The sequence below is a fragment of the Paroedura picta genome, chromosome 2 (genome assembly GCF_049243985.1).
Source record: "Paroedura picta isolate Pp20150507F chromosome 2, Ppicta_v3.0, whole genome shotgun sequence".
Classification (NCBI taxonomy): Eukaryota; Metazoa; Chordata; class Lepidosauria; order Squamata; family Gekkonidae; genus Paroedura; species Paroedura picta.
In genome coordinates, this window is record NC_135370.1 from 72,075,779 (window position 1) to 72,093,555 (window position 17,777).

Consider the following 17,777-nt stretch of genomic DNA (forward strand, 5'->3'; position numbering starts at 1 on the left):
ATAAGATATTGGACCCACTTTTTGGGAAAGACCTTCTTAACAAGGCTGTCTCAATGCCATATTTAACTGATCTAAATTCTGAACAAAGAAGATCTTTTACTCTTCTCCGCTATAATGCCCTCCCTTCCGCTTTCCTGGAAGGAAAGTTCAAGGGGCTACCGATAGAAGCACGTAAGTGTGTCTGTGGCGAAGGTCAAATAGAGACAGCTGAACATGTCCTATTTGAGTGCAGGCTCTATCGTCACCTCCGTATAAATACACTGGCCTCATTGCTTGCAGAATGCCCCAGAGGTTTGAGGAAACAGCGTCTTAAGCTACTACTTTCAGACACAAATAAAGATCTAACAAAAATTATTGCTAGATTTGCTTGGGTAGCTATAAAAATAAGGCAGAGCTGGACCAACCCTGTTCCCTGGTGCTTTTATATTGGATCCATATACAACTGTTCTTAATTCTTAGTTTTTACCCATTTATAATTGATGTTATATTTGTAATTTTATGTTTTTTACTGGCTGGTCTATGACCGTAAATAAAATTAATTGATTGATTGACCATTGGTCTGATACAGCAGGGCTCTTCTTGTGTTCTTCTGAGTATAATACTAGTTCTTCCCTTGTACTGGTCCTGGAACCCTAACACTGAATTTTTGAGTTGCCACTACAGTAAAATGTTTTTGTTATAGGAACAGTCAAAATATCACCAATCAAATAGCAGCGTTTGAATTTCCTAGAAGGAACTCATGCTAGCTGTTAAGTGATTGGTCTAAATAAAAACATGTTAACTCAGCTGTTTTTGAAAATGTTCAAAAGACTACCATGGATAATTGTAAGCTGTGACGTCTTTGGGTAGTAAAAAGTTCCAACTGTTCCAAGACTACCAGGGCATGTTTTGCAGTCTTTGCCTCATTATAGTTATAATATAGGTAAAGACGTTTGTCCAATCTGCAAGGTCCATTCAGCAAGGTGCCTGCTTCCTATGGCTCTGAAATTCTGTTCTTTGCTTCACTTTGCTCTCTAACTTCTTATTTACACCTGGGTTCTAATAAAAACCCTCAGCATCATGCTTCATCTATGACAAGTTCTAAAAATGTAATTTCAGGAGAGAGTGGTTATTTTTGTGAAGCACATAAGTTTTGTTTTAGGCTGCCACTAGTTCACAGGCTTCAGTAAAAGGAGTAGGCCTGAGTACCAAAGAACTTTTTGCACGTTGTGCCTGTTTTAAAAAGGTTCCTCACCTATCATGGAACTAAACTGAAGATATGTTGAGGTGCACCTTAATATCTCGCACATTTCCTTCCCAGACTTCGATGGAGTCCTTTACCATATTTCCAATCCAAATGGTGATAAAACAAAAGTTATGGTCAGTATTTCTCTGAAATTCTACAAAGAGCTCCAGGAACATGGTGCTGATGAGGTAAGAATAGACATGTTCTGTAATATTTTTCCTGAAATTGTGGAGCAAACTTCTTCGTTGTTCATGCACTTTTTATCACTGTTGCTTGTCTCCTAATGTTCTAATGCTTGCATTACCGTTTTAAGTCTTGTCCACTAAAATAGATCCCGTTCTTTATCTTGCTTCTTTTTAAGGACTCTGTCACTCGTGAAGTTTGTTGCTTCCTCACACTTCCATTGCACAAAAAAACCTCAGAAAGTGGCAGGGTACAGCATAGTGTTTGACTTTCTTTAAATTAAAATTAGTAATAGTGGACATTGCTGATTCAGAAACTGGCCCCATTCATGAGACCTGGAAGTTACAACCATGGTCTAAGATACCACTTTTGACAGATGTAGCCTTAAATTGACTGGTGCCTGCTTGTCTCTGCTTCTTCTGAGGTTAAACAGCAGTCTTCCTTAATGGCTGCTAGTTTGACACTGTCTCCTGTACAAATGGAAAAGTGCACAGAACATGTACCATAGTCCCAGGCACAGTAGAGCCATCACAGTGCTGAAGGACAAATTGAATCCTGCTCCCATCAATAATTAATGAACCCCTAGTGTGCTGTCAATAATGTAAGTAGACCAATGTGGTCGAAGCCAGCCCTTTCACTGATGACTGGCTGGGATATTGCTGTTAGAAGGTTTGAGTTCTGCCTCTGAAAAAGAGCTTTTTGGAAGCATATTGTGCTACTTAGGTTCCAGCAGGCCTTCCAATGCAGCTTAGTGAGTTTGCGTCCAGCTTCAGGTTTTGATGTGTGAAGTGGCAAGTTTAGTTCATGTCGAGCTGCAGGTCTGTTACAGGGAACCATTTATGGCAGAAAAAGCAGTCTTCTGTGTGCCTTGTGGTTGGATCTCTCAGCAGAAAATGTGACTCAGTTCCTGAAATGGTTTTCAGATATTGCATCACTAAATGGAGTTCATACTACACAGCTTAGCAAGAGGAGATGCTGCAATTGCTTATGGGCATATATTGAAACAGTTCATAAAAACTGCTTTGAGTCATTTACAGAGAAATCAAACTGCGGCCTTTAAAAACCTAGGGAGTAAGGACTAATATATAGATACCATACAACGTGCTTATAATACTGCTTGCATTGTTTGTGGAAACTTGTGTTGGAAGTAGCTGCTTTTTGGACAGTGAAGAGGTGCTGTTTGAACTTTCCCCTGGCATTTGCCTATTCCAAATGGTTGTTGTTACTCCCCAGGAGTTTCATATGTGGGTCTACTGCTCTGGAACCTACTGGGTAGAGGGAACACTATTTGGGACAGAGATCAAAGTGGGATGTTACAGAAAACTTCTGACTTGGTCTTGTTTGGAGCAGCTTTTCAGAAAATGGCAATTGAGTTTCAAAGCCCATTATGTGGTTCTAAGTGTTTTTGGCTTTCTGGCAAATTGAGTGGTAGAGATAAGGATCTAGAGTTGCTGTGTGCCCTGTCTCAGAAGGAATGGGTGGAACTAGTGTCTGGAGGACTACCACCCCGCACATACTCATGCTGCAGTCCTCAGGTGCAAGAAAAGTATTTGCCGAGACATGCAGGTTAAAAAAGCCTTTCCCCATTCACCAGGACTGTTGTCTGAGTGACCGAGTAATGGAGAAAACGGAAGTTCTGCTGGGGGAGGGATTGGAGGGTGAGGTGTATGTCCAGAACAGCCAGTCCTAGATTACTAACTTGGCAGTGAACCGTTTCCCAAAGTACTTCCTTGGTTTTTAACAGTGGGCTTTGTACATTTGCAATTAATTATGCCAGTTCAGTGCCTCATGCTTTGTGATACAGCTGCTGCTACCCAGAGGTAGCCCCAAGGTTTAGAAAGAGAAATTACAGTCAGTATTCCGCCACACAAATACTGCTTCGGATCCTGTGGAGCACCCTTGCCAAGCATACACAGTCATGAAATTATATTCTGCTTTCCATCAGTAGCCCCCAAGTTTTGATGCTGGAAGTAGTGGGACTTTAGGGGGGCAAAAAGCCATGCAGCCTGGGCTTCAAAAGGAACTAGACTGGGATCACTGCTGATCTTGCAAAATCTCCTGCATTAAGGGAAACACCACTGAGGGAACAGGATGGCTGTATCACCTGATCACTTCCCAACAGGCCACATGACTTCCAGCATCAGTGTTCAGATCTTAGGGGAACTGCTGGAGGAAGGATAAGGGAGAGAGAGGATCCTTGTTTGTAATGGATCCAAACTCTTGTTTGTAACGATGAAACAATAACCCAGTTATGTGTTTCCTTTGACACTAAAACAGCTACAGTAAGGCAAGACTTCAGAGTTCCCATGAGTTTAATAACTGTTTCACTGAAATGCAGCCTGGAATCCCAGTGCTACCTTCTTTTAAGATATTCTGAAAGACTGTGCATAGAAACCATTTACCCAAATGAGAGCCAGCTTGGTTTCGTGGTTAGGAGCTTGGACTTCTGATCTGGCGAGCCGGATTTGATTCTGTGCTCCTCTCCCACATGCAGCCAGCTGGGTGACCTTGGGCTCGCCACAGCACTGAAAGCTATTCTGACTGAGCAGTAATATAACTTTCTCAGCCTTACCTACCTCAGAGGGTGTCTGCTGTGGGGAGAGGAAAGGAAAGGCGATTGTAAGCCGCTTTGAGACTCCTTCTGATAGTGAAAAGGCAGCATATAAGAACCAACTCTGCTTCGAAGTCAATAGCCTTTATACTCCACTGTTTTGCTAATGTGAAAGATTGACGCAAATTGAATTAACACATTTTGGCAAGATCTTGGGCTTGTTGCTCTTTCTTTCCAAAGTAAAACATTATAACAATGGGGAGTTGGTTGTGTAAAATAAATAGTCCCATAGGGAAAATACATTGACCTGCAGATGTCTCTAGCATAGATATGAGTGGCTGAAGTACTGTGAATTTCTTTATTTTTGAGAATATTTTTAATCCAGATTCTGTCAAAAAGGATGAAGACAAGTTTAAAGGCTAAGATCTTTGATCATGGGAAGGATTAAAGAGTTTGTAACATCTACAATGCCCACTTGTATAATCCGAGAGCCCTGCCACTTCCCTATCCTCTGTTCATTGGAGCTCTTGTAAATAATGTGTCACTAAAGGAATGATGCAGATCACGCTGTTGTAGATTCATTGTAGATCCAGTTATATTAACTCCTCACAAGTTTGCTTCCTCTTGAAGTCCATTGACTATTTTTGTTTTGTTTTCTTTTTACATGGGGGAAGGAATCTGTTTGCTCACCAATGGCTGATCTGCTTTTGTCTTTTGGAGCAGGCAAAAAATGCTACCAGGCACTGAAAACAGCCCACCCATATTCTGTTGCCTTCTGTCCAAATCAGGTTCACAGCTAGGGAATATTGAATAGCTTTGCTGTCTTGAGATGAGGAGTATTGAAACTGATAACCCGAAGCAGCACAGCTGGCACAGAATTTGATGGTAGTGAAAAGTGCTGTCAAGTTTAACTATATGATTTTATTTCTCTATGTTCCATAGTACCTTCATTTCTGCAATTGTATCTTGGGGTGCCTGAAAATATGCTGGGTCTCTGAAAACTGCCATGCAAACTTACACAATAGAATTTGAGTCCAATGGCAACTTTAAGACCAACAAAGATTTATTCAAGGCATGAATTTCGTATGCATGCAGACTTCCTCAGACAATGGAAGAGGGATCATAAGAGTACAGATATAAGGAGAAATTAAATTAGTAGCAAATTAGTAAACAACATCATAAGTCCAAACATGCAGTATGATAATTATTTGCTAGAAAAGCACTCCTTTGGGTTCAGTTGTCGTTCACAAAATTGGGGCAATAAGAATATAAAGTTAATGATCAGTGGCTCATGCCTTGAATAAATCTTTGTTGGCCTTAAAGGTGCCATTGGGCTCAAATTCTGTTGTGCTACTTCATACCAACATGGCTATCCCCTTGAATCTTGCATGCTTGCGGTGACTAAAACAAATTTTAAGGCTTTTTAAGGCCATGCCATAAGGGAAGGGTAGGCTGAGGAAAGCAGATGGGAAGAATAATTGTTCAACAATTTTTGGTGTTTTTTTCCCCTCCCAGTTGTTGAAGAGAGTGTATGGAAACTACTTGGTAACTCCAGAGTCTGGTAAGCCTCAATTATAATTTGTGCTCTGCTCCTTGTTCTGTTTGCAGTTCCAATGTAATTATTCACTGCTTTTCAAAAAGAAAAATTACCCTTCACATTTTCAAGCCAGCTCACAGTCGGGATTGCCTTGTCACAGTGCTATTTAAAAGCAAGCCCCACCCCACCCCCAGTGTTCTGCTCAGAGAGCTGAGAACATCAGAGCTGTATTTCTCAGCAGCACAATCTATGGTTCTGGATCCGCCCCCAAGCAAGCCCCCGCTCTTCTAGTCAGGGATTCTTTGTTCTATGTAAAGAGACTGACAGGCACTCAGAAAACCATGGTTACCTGTGACAGTGCTGCTTCCCACTCCTTCATTACAGAATAAGAGTAGGAACTTGCTCTCCGTGTTGGGGAAAGGAACAGAAATTATATTGGAGGGAGGACATGTTGCTGTCAAGCAGTTGATTTAAATGTCTGGCTGCTGGGAATTTGGTGGAAAAAATTGGTGAATGATGAATCCTATGGGGTATTTTGGTTTTCAGATGTGGCGACTGGTCAGAGAGAGGGGAAAGTTGCAAGGACTATATTATTTCCTCCTTCTAGGTTATAATGTCTCTTTGCTATATGACTTGGAGAACCTTCCTGCTGCCAAAGACTCTATTGTGCATCAAGCAGGCATGCTGAAACGGAACTGCTTTGCCTCTGTCTTCGAGAAGTATTTCAAATTCCAGGAAGAAGGAAAAGATGGGGAGAAGAGAGCAGTTATCCATTACCGGGATGATGAGACAATGTAAGAAATAATTAGTCTTTCACCTGCCCTGTCGCAGCATCAGCTTTGGTTATAGTTTGGTTACAATATGTTCAAAACAATAGCTATATATATACTGTTGTTGGTTGATGACAGGTTCTTTAATATATGCATTTACTGCAAGTATATGTTGCTTTCTCCTCTGGTGGGTAGGAAAAGAGGCTTATATCAGTCTCCTCTCTTCCGTTGTACCCTCACAGCAGTTCTGTGAGGTAGGTTAGGCTGGGTGTATGACTGACCCAGAGCTTCCACAACGGAGTGAGGATTTTAGCCTGGGTCTTCAACATCCTAGATTGTATCACATGCACTACAGCACACTAATGAGCAGTTGCTATAGTCAGAGCTTGGCACTTTTCTTTCAGTTTTTAAATCTTGCTTCCTCCAAAATGGTCAAGACAGTCTGTGAGATCCTCTCTTCTTCCATTTTATTCCCCCAACCACCCTGTAAGATAGCTTGCCCTTGAAGAGGGCAACTGGCCCAAGGTTACCCAAGGAGTTGCATGTCAGGGTAGGCATTTCAACCCATGGATGTAGTTCAGCACTGTTATCTACCACTTCCCATTGGCTTGCTGCGATCAAAGGCTGTTTTGTTCAACACACAGGCATCCCATAATTTAGGCCACTCATAAGACACTGGAATGACCCACGTGGGTGTAAGACTGCAGCAATCCTGCAGTGTTTGAACTATCATCCACTTTGTATGTTAAAGGTATAAATTAGAGTTAAGACTTTGCTTCTCCCAGAAAGAGATGTGAGGCCTGTTCACATAAAGTGGCTATCATGGACCGTTTATGCACTGGAGGTTTGATGCCAGGCTACAGGCTGGAGTTTTAGTTGTGGCACGTTGCCCCACTTCTTCCTGCACCCACATGGGGGAGCATTTGGCCTGGTGCATCTCATCCCCCCTGATTTGTGCTCCTTCAGGGGAACTGGGGCAGTGAAGTTCCCAGTGCATAAATGGTCATGGGGAGGCAACTTTGAATAGTATGCAAGGATTCTGAGTACAACAGCAGATCCTGTAGATGGGAAGAATGTCTCTATTGCTGCAAGCTTTTGTGGGCTGAGATCTGAACTGGTCAGGAGCAGAATCATATCTGTTTTTGTTTGGTTGATGCTAGCAACCTTTAAAAAAAATTCTGTATTCTTTTAGATTCCCTTCATTGAGTATTTGGTACTCTTATGCTATTTCCTTCCTTCTAGGTATGTTGAATCAAAGAAAGACCGTGTTACAGTTGTTTTCAGCACGGTATTTAAGGATGACGATGACGTAGTGATTGGAAAGGTGTTCATGCAGGTATGACAGTTGATACTCCATATAGTTTTAGTGATTATGACAGGAACCTGGTTCCAGGAGTACCACTGTACCTTTGAAACGGAGTCACCCCACAAATATGTATTGAGAAGTGCTGACATGGCTGGTGCCTTGGGGCATTTGTGCTTCCAGTAAAAATATTATATTAAGCAACTACAATCCTTAAATGTTATACAAAGAATCTTATAAAACACTTATTTTTATTTATTATTTGATTTCTTAACCGCTACTCCTGGACCAGGCTGGTTTGTGGCGATTTACAATACAAATTCCCAGTAATACTAAATTATGTATACGAGATTAAGTAGATTATAACCTACTAGGATATATAGGTGATACTAGATTATATAGGCCTTGATAACCTTTGAGAAGGTGTTTTACATATAGGAAACAGCAAAAGAGAGGGGGGAAGGCTTAATTTAAAAGCCATGTTATGATTTTGTAAAATTATTTTAAAAATTGTAAAAGCTCAGGTTCAGCATCTGCTCTCAACACACACGGTAAGAACTGCAGAATGTATCCATTGCCCCTGAATAACTGTAGAGTCCTCACACAGTAGGTGTCAAAGGCAGGGCTTCCCGATCAGAGGGGGATGTTTTCAGATAGCCAAGAGTCTCATTTCTTGAAATGATATACTGACTAAAAGGTTAGTATTAAAGGGAATGGTTGGGAACATAGCAAAAGAGAGGAGACAAATAGCATTGATTGAAGGGTATGAAGCTGTTTGACAAGAAGTATATTGCAATGTTTAAAGCTGAATGGAAAAGTGAAAGTGGAGAGATGTTTGATACAAGAAATGTGGAGACTTAGCCAAAAACCTTAATATATTCTCCTCGGTGTTTATGGTAACCTCAACATATTTAACAGAGCAAGCTAATGTGACTCAGAATGGTAACTCCCGTTGCTTTGAGAAAAAGATCTTTTAGCACATGTTTAGAGGGCAGTGTTTAACATGTGCTAAAAGATCTTTTTCTCAAAGTCACAAGTGTTGCCATTACGAGTCCCGTTAACTGGCTCAGTTAAACATGTTGAGATTGATTTCCTAAACTGCTCTGCTCATGGCAAAAACTGCAGTTGCCTAGCAAAACAAATGATTCTGCCTTTTGCATTATTAGGTGTTAAATAGTACCACCAGCACAATTTGATAAGTCAATAGATGGAGTTCCTTCTGTTCCAAGATTTGGCAGACATTTGAGCATTGGGGAAGCATTACAGATTACATGCATTAAATCTCCCCCTGATCTAAAGGGATTCTCACGGAAGGCTAAAATACATAACATGGGAGATCAATGAACAGAACTCCCAATGTATCTTTTTTTAAAAAGTAGTAATAAGCAATGTGTGAGTATATGAGGTGCCCTTTGTGTTATGAAAATGATCTGGGAAAGAGAGAATCTACACACTGTAATGTCTGCCCAAATTGAGAGGAAGGATAGTGGCTGTGTGTTAATAATCACAATATAAGTTGGGAGGTCTATCATGGATCTTATCACATAACGTCGTTCAGCACTTTGTTAATCACTGTCAAGGTGGTACATACCTTTATAATGCTGAATTTTAAGTTAATTAGTAAGTTGATGTAAAAATGTAAATGCAAGCTGTTCCAAATTTGTATTTCCTTAGAACAATACAGTTCATAGCTCTCCGCAGCAAGTGGTGGAAAGCATTTTATTTAGGGAAATAAGAATAGGCAGCGTTACAGCCATTCTTCCATGGTCTGGCATTGTTTCTTTATCTTGTAACAAATGAACTTGCTTGTGTCCTCCTTCATCTTTGCATTTCTGTTGGAGTTGTTGGTAAAAATGTTGAGGCTTCTTTCCAGTTGCCCACAAAAGTAAAAGAACGCAACTCAAATCCCTCCCATATGGTAGAAATCATATATATTTTTTGAGGAAGATTTTCCAAAATGGACAATATCCGTTGATTTTGGTTGTTACCATATAATACAGTGGAAGCTCAGAAATGACAGCCGTAGTGTGTGAAGATCAGAAGCCCTTGACATTAGGCATTTGCATTTCCTGAAAAGAGGCTGGCCTTGCCCCTCTTCAGAAAGGGGTGCCTGTTCATTTTTGTTTCTGGCTAATGGTAGTTCTGTTTTGCATTTTTTTCAGGAGTTTAAGGAGGGTCGTCGTGCTAGCCACACAGCCCCCCAGGTGCTCTTCAGCCACAGAGAGCCTCCCTTGGAACTCAAAGATACCGATGCAGCAGTAGGAGACAACATCGGATACATCACCTTTGGTGAGTGTGTCATGTGCTCAGCTTGACACAGCTTTGATAGCGATTTCCCCCCTCAGAATCCTGGCTATGAAATGCATAACACTTCTTGTTTCAATATTTCAGTATCCTAGCAGAACAGTGGAAATGGCTCTCAGTTTATTTTTCTAAAAATTGGTAACACAATGTTTTCATTAAACAGTGTTGTTTAAATCCATTTGATGGCATATTAAATATACCAAACAATAAATGGATAATACAGATCAGTATAAAACTGCCAAAGACCCCTTTACAAAAAAACAGAAACAAAACCCAAACCATCCACAGATGGAACAAGATTTCTTACAGCAGTGATAGGAGACGTATGTTCACCAGGCTGCTTTTGAGGAGCTCTGACTGGAAAGTCTTGGTTGGTTTGGGAGGAAATGCGTCAGTCTGAAGGAGCTGGTTAAGACAAATATGATAACCATATGTGCTAAAAGTGTAAAATCCAGGTCACGCAATTTGAGGTTTCCAGTTCATTGCTTGTGATTGCTAGCTTAATTATTTTAAGAGCTGATTCAAGGTGTCACTAACCTATACAAATGAGTTTTGTGTCATGGGACGGTTGCGATGTGCCTTTTGGTGCTCAACAAGCTGCTGTTTGGGGAATGGCTGTCTTGGAGGTGATGGGAAGTACATTTAAATTATCACTTTTGACCTGAAAATATGCAGATTAAGAATTCAGAAGCTTTCTTTACATATGGACACAAGGTAACCCTTTAGGGACCGTTGGCAGCAGTGATTGCTGCATGCTGTACTTTTCCCAAGATTTGAATTGCCAAGATTTGAATTCACCATGCTCAAAATCCTAGCTGTTAATTATTCCACATATGAACACACACATGTCAGACATTCTGGAAGCTGAGCTGAATGTGACCCTCATGCACAGTTCAGATGGTTCTGAGATGTTGCTGAAGGATCCACCTAACCTAGTGTCTGATATGCTACACCTGTGTAATTTTCCCAGTGGCCAGACATGACCTCAGACCTACTAGTTGTGCTGAAACTGACTCATGAAAAAGCAAGAACCATTTGTGCTAAAGCAAGGAATGGAAAGGTATAGGCTAACTACTGTTCTCCAGCCACTCTACAAAAATCCAGTAAAATACTTTCGGTCACAGGTAATTTCTCATTTAACTACTAAATCTAAAAGAAGCCATGTTGCCTCAGAGCAATGGCCATCCAATCCAACACTCTGTGTCATACAATGGCCAAAACCCAGGGGCCATCAGAAGGTCCACCAGCAGGACCAGTGCTACAGGAGCCCTCCACTGTTGCTCCCCCCCAAGCTCCAAGAATACAGCGCATTACTGCCCCAGACATAAACGTTCCTTCTAGTCCATACCTTGTGGTTAATAGCCACAGATGGACCTCTGCTCCATTTGTTCAACCAAAGGTTTCTAGCCTTGGAACAGTGGAGGGGAGCTATGATAAAACAGCCCCTTGGTTATTTAGAACTATCACTTGGCTGTGGAGTGCTTATGAGACATTCCTTCCCCTGAGAGCTTTACTGCAATGAGAAGAGGATGAGAAACTCCAAGTTATCAGTTACCTTCTCTCAGCTGCTACGTGATTTTAGTAGATCTCGCTGTTCAGGAGTCATAGCTACAAGTTCTTGTGATGAACCCTGGAGGTAGAGTCTGCTAGTCAAGATGAATTTCAATACATAGTAGTTAGGGAAAGATACTATCTGTGCAACTAGATCCTTTTGAGGACCACTTCCTGTCGCTGAATTAGTGAGAATGACATTCATTCTGTAGTTGATTAGAGGCAGCATAACAGCTCATCTTTGTTCAGGACACTTTGTGCCAGTTCAATTAAATGGCTGCTTTCTCTAGTTGTCTGACAGCAGGAGGAGGATGGTTACTGAGAAATTCTACCAAGGTGTTTTTAAAGAAGGTTCTTAATGGAGGATCTAGATAAGAATATTTCTCTGATGACTTTCATAGTATTGGTAGAAAAGCTGTACCATCATCTCCGACACAAAGTGAACCCCTGTGCTAACATTGCAAGGAAATTTAAGTTTATTGCAAACCTCACATTAATATTGTTGAGCTGTTTGGAAGGGACCTTTGTCCTTCCATACAGACTATATTCATACGCATGATGTCTGACACTGGGATTGTGGATGTCCATATAGCCTTATGGTGATTGGTGCAGAACAAACGTTCTTTTATCTTTTTTTTGCAGTGCTGTTCCCCCGCCACACCAATGCTGCTGCTAGAGACAACACCATCAATTTGATTCACACATTCCGGGACTACCTGCACTATCACATCAAATGCTCCAAGGTACAGGGGAGGATATCAATAAAGAGCCCTGCTGATTCCCAGTGGAGTTGAGGGATCTAGTATAGTTTGGGAGAAGAAGATGCTATTTGAAGGAGGTTTTGACACCTTGACATTCTTCATTCATATCCCTCATATGCATAAAACAGCTTAATAACATCTACCTGCCACATTCTTGCCTTTTGTCTATAAAGCGTTACATCAGGGAGTTTTCTCCTTCCACCCCCATAGTCTTCAAATTTTTTGTCCCAAAAATAGTTGGCTGGAGAAAGTAGCTTTTGTCCTGTAACTCAAAAGATTGTCTGTCTTCAGTATGCCAAAGTCTTTTGAACAAATACTTGTAAGTAATATTTAAACAGTGGCAGATCGTGGATTGCAGTGCAGAAAACTATATAGAGCTTTCTGGACCAGGTTGTGCAAACCAGTGCCGTGCAACCTTCAGCCTGCTGGGGAGAGAATAAGGTCTTGAGTTTAATCATGATTCTTTTATCCAGTTTGATCACTCCACTGATAATAAGACCAGGAGTTATAAAGTGAGGCAAGCATGTCCCTTATCGTAGCATCTTGCACTTTCCATTTTGCATTTTCCCTTTCTAGTTCGGCAGAATGGAAAAATGTATGATCGGTTAGGCCAAAAGGCGCATTTGGATTGTGATGGGCTTGCCAGTGTTCCCGACTTTTGTGCTTTGACTCCCTGCAGGCCCTCAGATTGATACTGGGTACAGTTTTAGAGTGGATCAATAAGATATAAATTTCAGAGTGCTGAGGCAGTGCCACTCAACTGCATTTTTCCTCTTCTAAAAATAAAACACAGGCCTACATTCACACGCGCATGAGAGCAAAAACATCAGACTTCCTTAAAGTGCTGAACCGTGCCCGGCCAGATGCAGAAAAGAAGGAAATGAAAACAATCACGTGAGTATGAAGGAACAGCTTTCTTCCCTTGCTTGTCAGTCCTTTTCAGTGCTTACTATAGCACAGACTTGGAAGCACAGAATACCCTGGAGAATTTAGTATTGCTGTCAAAACTTCAGTGACAGCAGATATTAGGGTTTATACTGTAAAAAAGTTTCATCTGTATGATCCTAGGCTTGTTTGGCAGGGTAAAATGGCAGAGTGTGCTTTCTGCTAAATAATTTTAAATTGACTTGTTCGTGTTTTAATGATATTATATTTATTGTATGGGAATTTTAACTATGCAACTGTTGTAAGCCACCCTGGGAACACTCTGGGAACACTCAGCATAAAGGCCCAACGAAAAAATAGATACAATAGAACAAGGGCAAATAAGTAAGTCCAGTTTTTAGATATCGTGATTTGCACTGAGGAATGGTTGACCTTTACCCAGAGTCAGCAGAAATGTCATCTCTTAAAGGGCTACGTATTTTCTCAGGCTGGCTTTGAGTCAGACTTGGGCAGCCCTTGGATCCAGTATGATTTATTCCAAGTGTGTCAAGTATACTGCCTGGTGGCCAGAATGTGCCCACTTGGGTCTGTTATCCTGTTCATGAGATGGGGGGTGGGGGTTAGCAGTAGCAAAAGCAGCAAGAAGACTCGCCTCAGATTGGCTAGCTAGAGGGTCCCCCCCCCTCTCTCTGTTGGGCCTGGCTGCGCATGTGCGCTGCCACCTTCTCTCTTCCTCTTATCAGAGGTGGGGGACTCCCCCTTGGCTCCTTAGTCACTGTTGCCACAACCGTCTTCTCTGCCTGCCTCTTTCTTTCTCAGTTGTGATCCTGGAGAAGCTGCCTGAGGGAGGGAGAAAATCATTCTGTGTGAAGATGGCAAGGGTGGGGGGCTGCTGATGGAAACAGGCATTAGGGGAAGTGCAGGTCTGGGACTGCCAGAGTGTATCTGGGGAAAAGGGTGTAAGGGACTAGAAGGAAAGGGTTGAAGTGCATGGTAGGAACTGCACTTGAGAAGCCATGGGGAGGGAGGAGAAATACAGCTGTTGGGGTGAGGGAAAGTGCTTGAGTATTCTGTTTGGGGGGGGGAGTGAATGATTGGGGGGGGTAGTTGGGAATAAAGACAAAACAGGAGTATTGAGCCACCTTAAAAGATGGTGAACTTTTGTTGAATCATTTTAATTTTCTAGGCATTTGTAGCTGGTGACCCAAAGCAATTCACCATGAGGTGCCCCCCCCATCTATGTCTTTGTTCTCAGAACTACTGTGCATGGTACATTAGGCTGAGCATGACTGGGTCAAAGCCCAGTTCCTTACCGAGTTTATATTATATGTGTACATTTTGAGGTGGGGAAGAAATCCTTCTTCACACACAAATGTTTCCAGTGTTGGAGAGAAAAATGTTGCTGAACTAGTGTAGTGGGGAAGAGACTGAAGATGGCACCTGGGATTCCTTATGCTGGAGAGCATGGGGGAGGGGCAGGAAAAGCTTCTCTAAGGTGGGTGGGGTACTCAAGATGGATTACACATAGTGAGCCTGTACAGTTGACAAAATGAGATAGTCACTCTACTCCCCACTACCACCAATGAAAGGATGCTACAAATCACAGGTAGGTGGGAGAACAGTGTGATGCTGTACTGAAGGATAAGCTTTCTGATGTTGGCATTAGCAAATTTTACCAGTTTTGGGGTCTAAACTGCCCCCATCTTAAAGATTTTGCTTCTAAAATTCTGTCTGTGTTTGGAACAACATAGGTCTGTGAACAGCTCTTTTTTCAGTAATAAATGTCAATAAATTAAAAATTCATTTTCAGCTTAGATACAGACCTAAACATACTCAAGATTGCTACAGCACAGATGTCAGCTTCAGATTTTTATGCTATAATTCAGAGCAAGAGGCATCTAATTAAAAATATTTTAAGAGTGTTAATCTCTTAAGCATGTTTGCATTTTGAGTAAAAATATTGTTAATTAGGTTTGCCTGTGTCCTTTATGAAGTTTATATTTGGCCCAGTCTGTTGAAGAGCCATTGTGCTCAGACCTGACCCTCTTAACAAATGTGATCACACCTTTGATTCCTCCCTCTCAAATTAATAAGGATAACTTTGTTGTTCGAGGAACAGATGTGTTATATTTTTGATTAGGAAAAAACTTGAATGCATATACCTGTTTGACCTGCTTGTTTACCTGATAGACCTGCTTGTTTCTCTGCCAAGTTCTAGCATCTCACAACCTTGCAGTACGTGTTTTGCAAACTATCAAGTTCCAGTCTTATGCTTGGTCTGCATATACAGCAGGAACAGACAGCAGAAAGGTTGATATCATGTCAGATTCAAAGTAAGGGATAACATGTCTCAAGATTCCCTTGAATCAATTCCTGTAAGCAGAAAAGAAGTCTTCTGATTGCAGATATCTATGTGTAACTTCCTGCCTACTTTCTCCAATCATACTTGCCTAGGAAAGCTCACAATTTAGTTAAGGATCCTTCTGCCTCAGCTAGTCCGTCCACAGAGTCTGAGTCTACACATGTAGCAGAATGAAGTGACAGAATGGACAGGTGATAGAAAGGGCTGTAACACTTCAGATTGCAAATGGAAGAGGCCACATTTTTAATATTTGCCTGTGTAAAAGGTCCATATGGATTGGGGGGGAGGGAATCCCACAGGAATGAATGCTCTAGTCTCACATTCTGCATGCTGTGCTTGATCTCATGGTAGAGAACGAGACCGTGTAATTAGCACAGATAGTTGTAGTTTGGATTCTTTAGATTTATGCATTGTGGGGGGAGGGGAGATGAGAAGGTGAAAGAAGAATGCAATATTTGGGCCAGTGTGCTGCATGGGCTATGAAGTAGAAAGGAAAGAACCGCTCTACTGATCACCTTTTTAATTCTTGCCAGGGGGAAGACCTTTGCATCTCGTTAACAGCTGCAACGAGGTGGTATCAGACATCTACGGCAGAAGGCTGGAGCACTTGCTACCTGATAATCGTAGCTTTTAAACGTTGCACCTCTCTGGGCTCTTAAGGAAATAAATCCGATTGGGTTCTGTTTTCTACACAAGTTTGGGAAGTGATCTGCGAAATCGAGCTGTGCTTGCAAGGACTTAATAGTTCAAACAAAAAACAAACCTTAATTCCATTTCGATCAACTTTTCTTTCTTTTCCCCCCTTTTTCGAGCTGTTTTGCTTTGCAAATATGTTTACCGGTAATGAGTTGCAGTATTTCTTATGAGAATAATGCAATATTAACTTGTTTTTTCTTCTGAGTATTTGAGTTCACAACTCCTGTATCTGAAGAAATATTGTTGGGATTCATTAATAAAGGAGATCTTTCTATCTTAATGATCATGGTTTATGAGAAGTCATTATTAGATCTGCATTATTAACTAGGATTACATTAAATCAGAACAAGGTATATGGGAAAGAGCAGGTAAATGAAGGGTATTAAAGTGGTAAAGATACATATGGGTTGAATCCCACAGACCCATTTTGTTCATGAAGCTCCAGCTTCCTTGTGCCAAGAAAACGTGCTGTCATTAGCTGAATGGATCTGTAAGAACCAACCCTACATTAGACACACACATGACATTTCTATGGTGCCTTTTAACCAGTTTTTAAACTTTTTTTTCAAGCTTTATGTTCCCCAGGTTCACTTCTCGGACAAAAAAAACCTTTTGGAACTTTAAAACAAAATTAATCTGCCACTTTTAATGAGAAGGAACAATCCAGGCACACAAAAATAAAAATGCTTTCTTCTGAATTGTAACTGTTATCACTAGGATATCAATTGTTATAACATTAGCAAGATAGAATTGAATTGAGAATAGAAAGATTATTAGTGTTCACTTTTAGCTGTGTTGAAATGACTTTAAAGAGCTCACAGGGTTTTTAAAGTTAATTTTCTAATCCTTATCCATGGTTCCTCTATATATTTGTGAAACAGCCTGAGGATGGAATGTGTCCGGCTGTCCACGTTGGAATAGGGCCAATCAGTTGGAACATGTCCGGCTGTCCAAGTTGGAATAGGGCCTGATTGGCCCAGCCCATTGAACTCCCACCCTCCGTCCCTGGACTCTAGCCTCTTTGCTCTCAGACGTACTTCAGTGCCTGGAGCCAGCAGCAGGAAAGGGGAGAGGGTCCTGTGCAAAGGGTGGTGGTGGAGGGCCTGCTAACGAGCCTGCTAGGCTGGGCCTGCTAATGAGGGCCTCCCAGCCTGCTAACGAGGGCCTGCTAACGAGGCCCCCCCCCAGCCTGCTGACTGCCTGCTAAAGAGCTCTGTCCTGGCCCTGCTAACAAGCTGGCCAGTCCCTGCCCGCCCCACTTGATCCAGCTGCGAGCTATGGCCCAAAGCCACCTTAAGCTGCCTTAAGCTTAAGCTGCCTTAACCTTAAGCTGCCTGGTCAGGGGCCAGGAGACAGGACCCTTTCAAGGCCCGTTCTTAGGCACGGGATTCGAAGCTAGTGTGGGAATATGTTTTTATGCCTTACCTTCCCATCTTAAACTTTTGACTGGACAATTCTAAGCTCTGTTTTTTTCCCCTTGTTCTTTTCTTGTTCTGATGCCATGGCTTTTAAGATCAAAATCTGTCTTGGTGATGGAACCTTTCTGTAAAGTAATAGAGGTCGCTGTGCCATCTTGCATGAGCACATGTTGAAAGATGTGTGATACATTTTAATGAACTGGGCTCCTTCATTTGAAATAGCATGTTTAT

General features: G+C 41.6%; 1 protein-coding gene across 1 annotated transcript in view; it reads left to right on the top strand.

Annotated features, from left to right (window-relative positions):
- Positions 1 to 16,408, top strand: part of ARPC2 (actin related protein 2/3 complex subunit 2) — a 29,902-nt gene extending 13,494 nt beyond the window's left edge. The window contains exons 3-10 of the mRNA XM_077320662.1: positions 1,301 to 1,413; positions 5,475 to 5,520; positions 6,104 to 6,290; positions 7,509 to 7,602; positions 9,732 to 9,858; positions 12,067 to 12,167; positions 12,979 to 13,079; positions 15,966 to 16,408. Coding sequence (XP_077176777.1) covers positions 1,301 to 1,413; positions 5,475 to 5,520; positions 6,104 to 6,290; positions 7,509 to 7,602; positions 9,732 to 9,858; positions 12,067 to 12,167; positions 12,979 to 13,079; positions 15,966 to 15,990 — 794 coding nt within the window. The 3' untranslated portion in view covers positions 15,991 to 16,408. The remainder of the gene's footprint in view (positions 1 to 1,300; positions 1,414 to 5,474; positions 5,521 to 6,103; positions 6,291 to 7,508; positions 7,603 to 9,731; positions 9,859 to 12,066; positions 12,168 to 12,978; positions 13,080 to 15,965) is intronic.
- Positions 16,409 to 17,777: the final 1,369 nt, after the last annotated feature.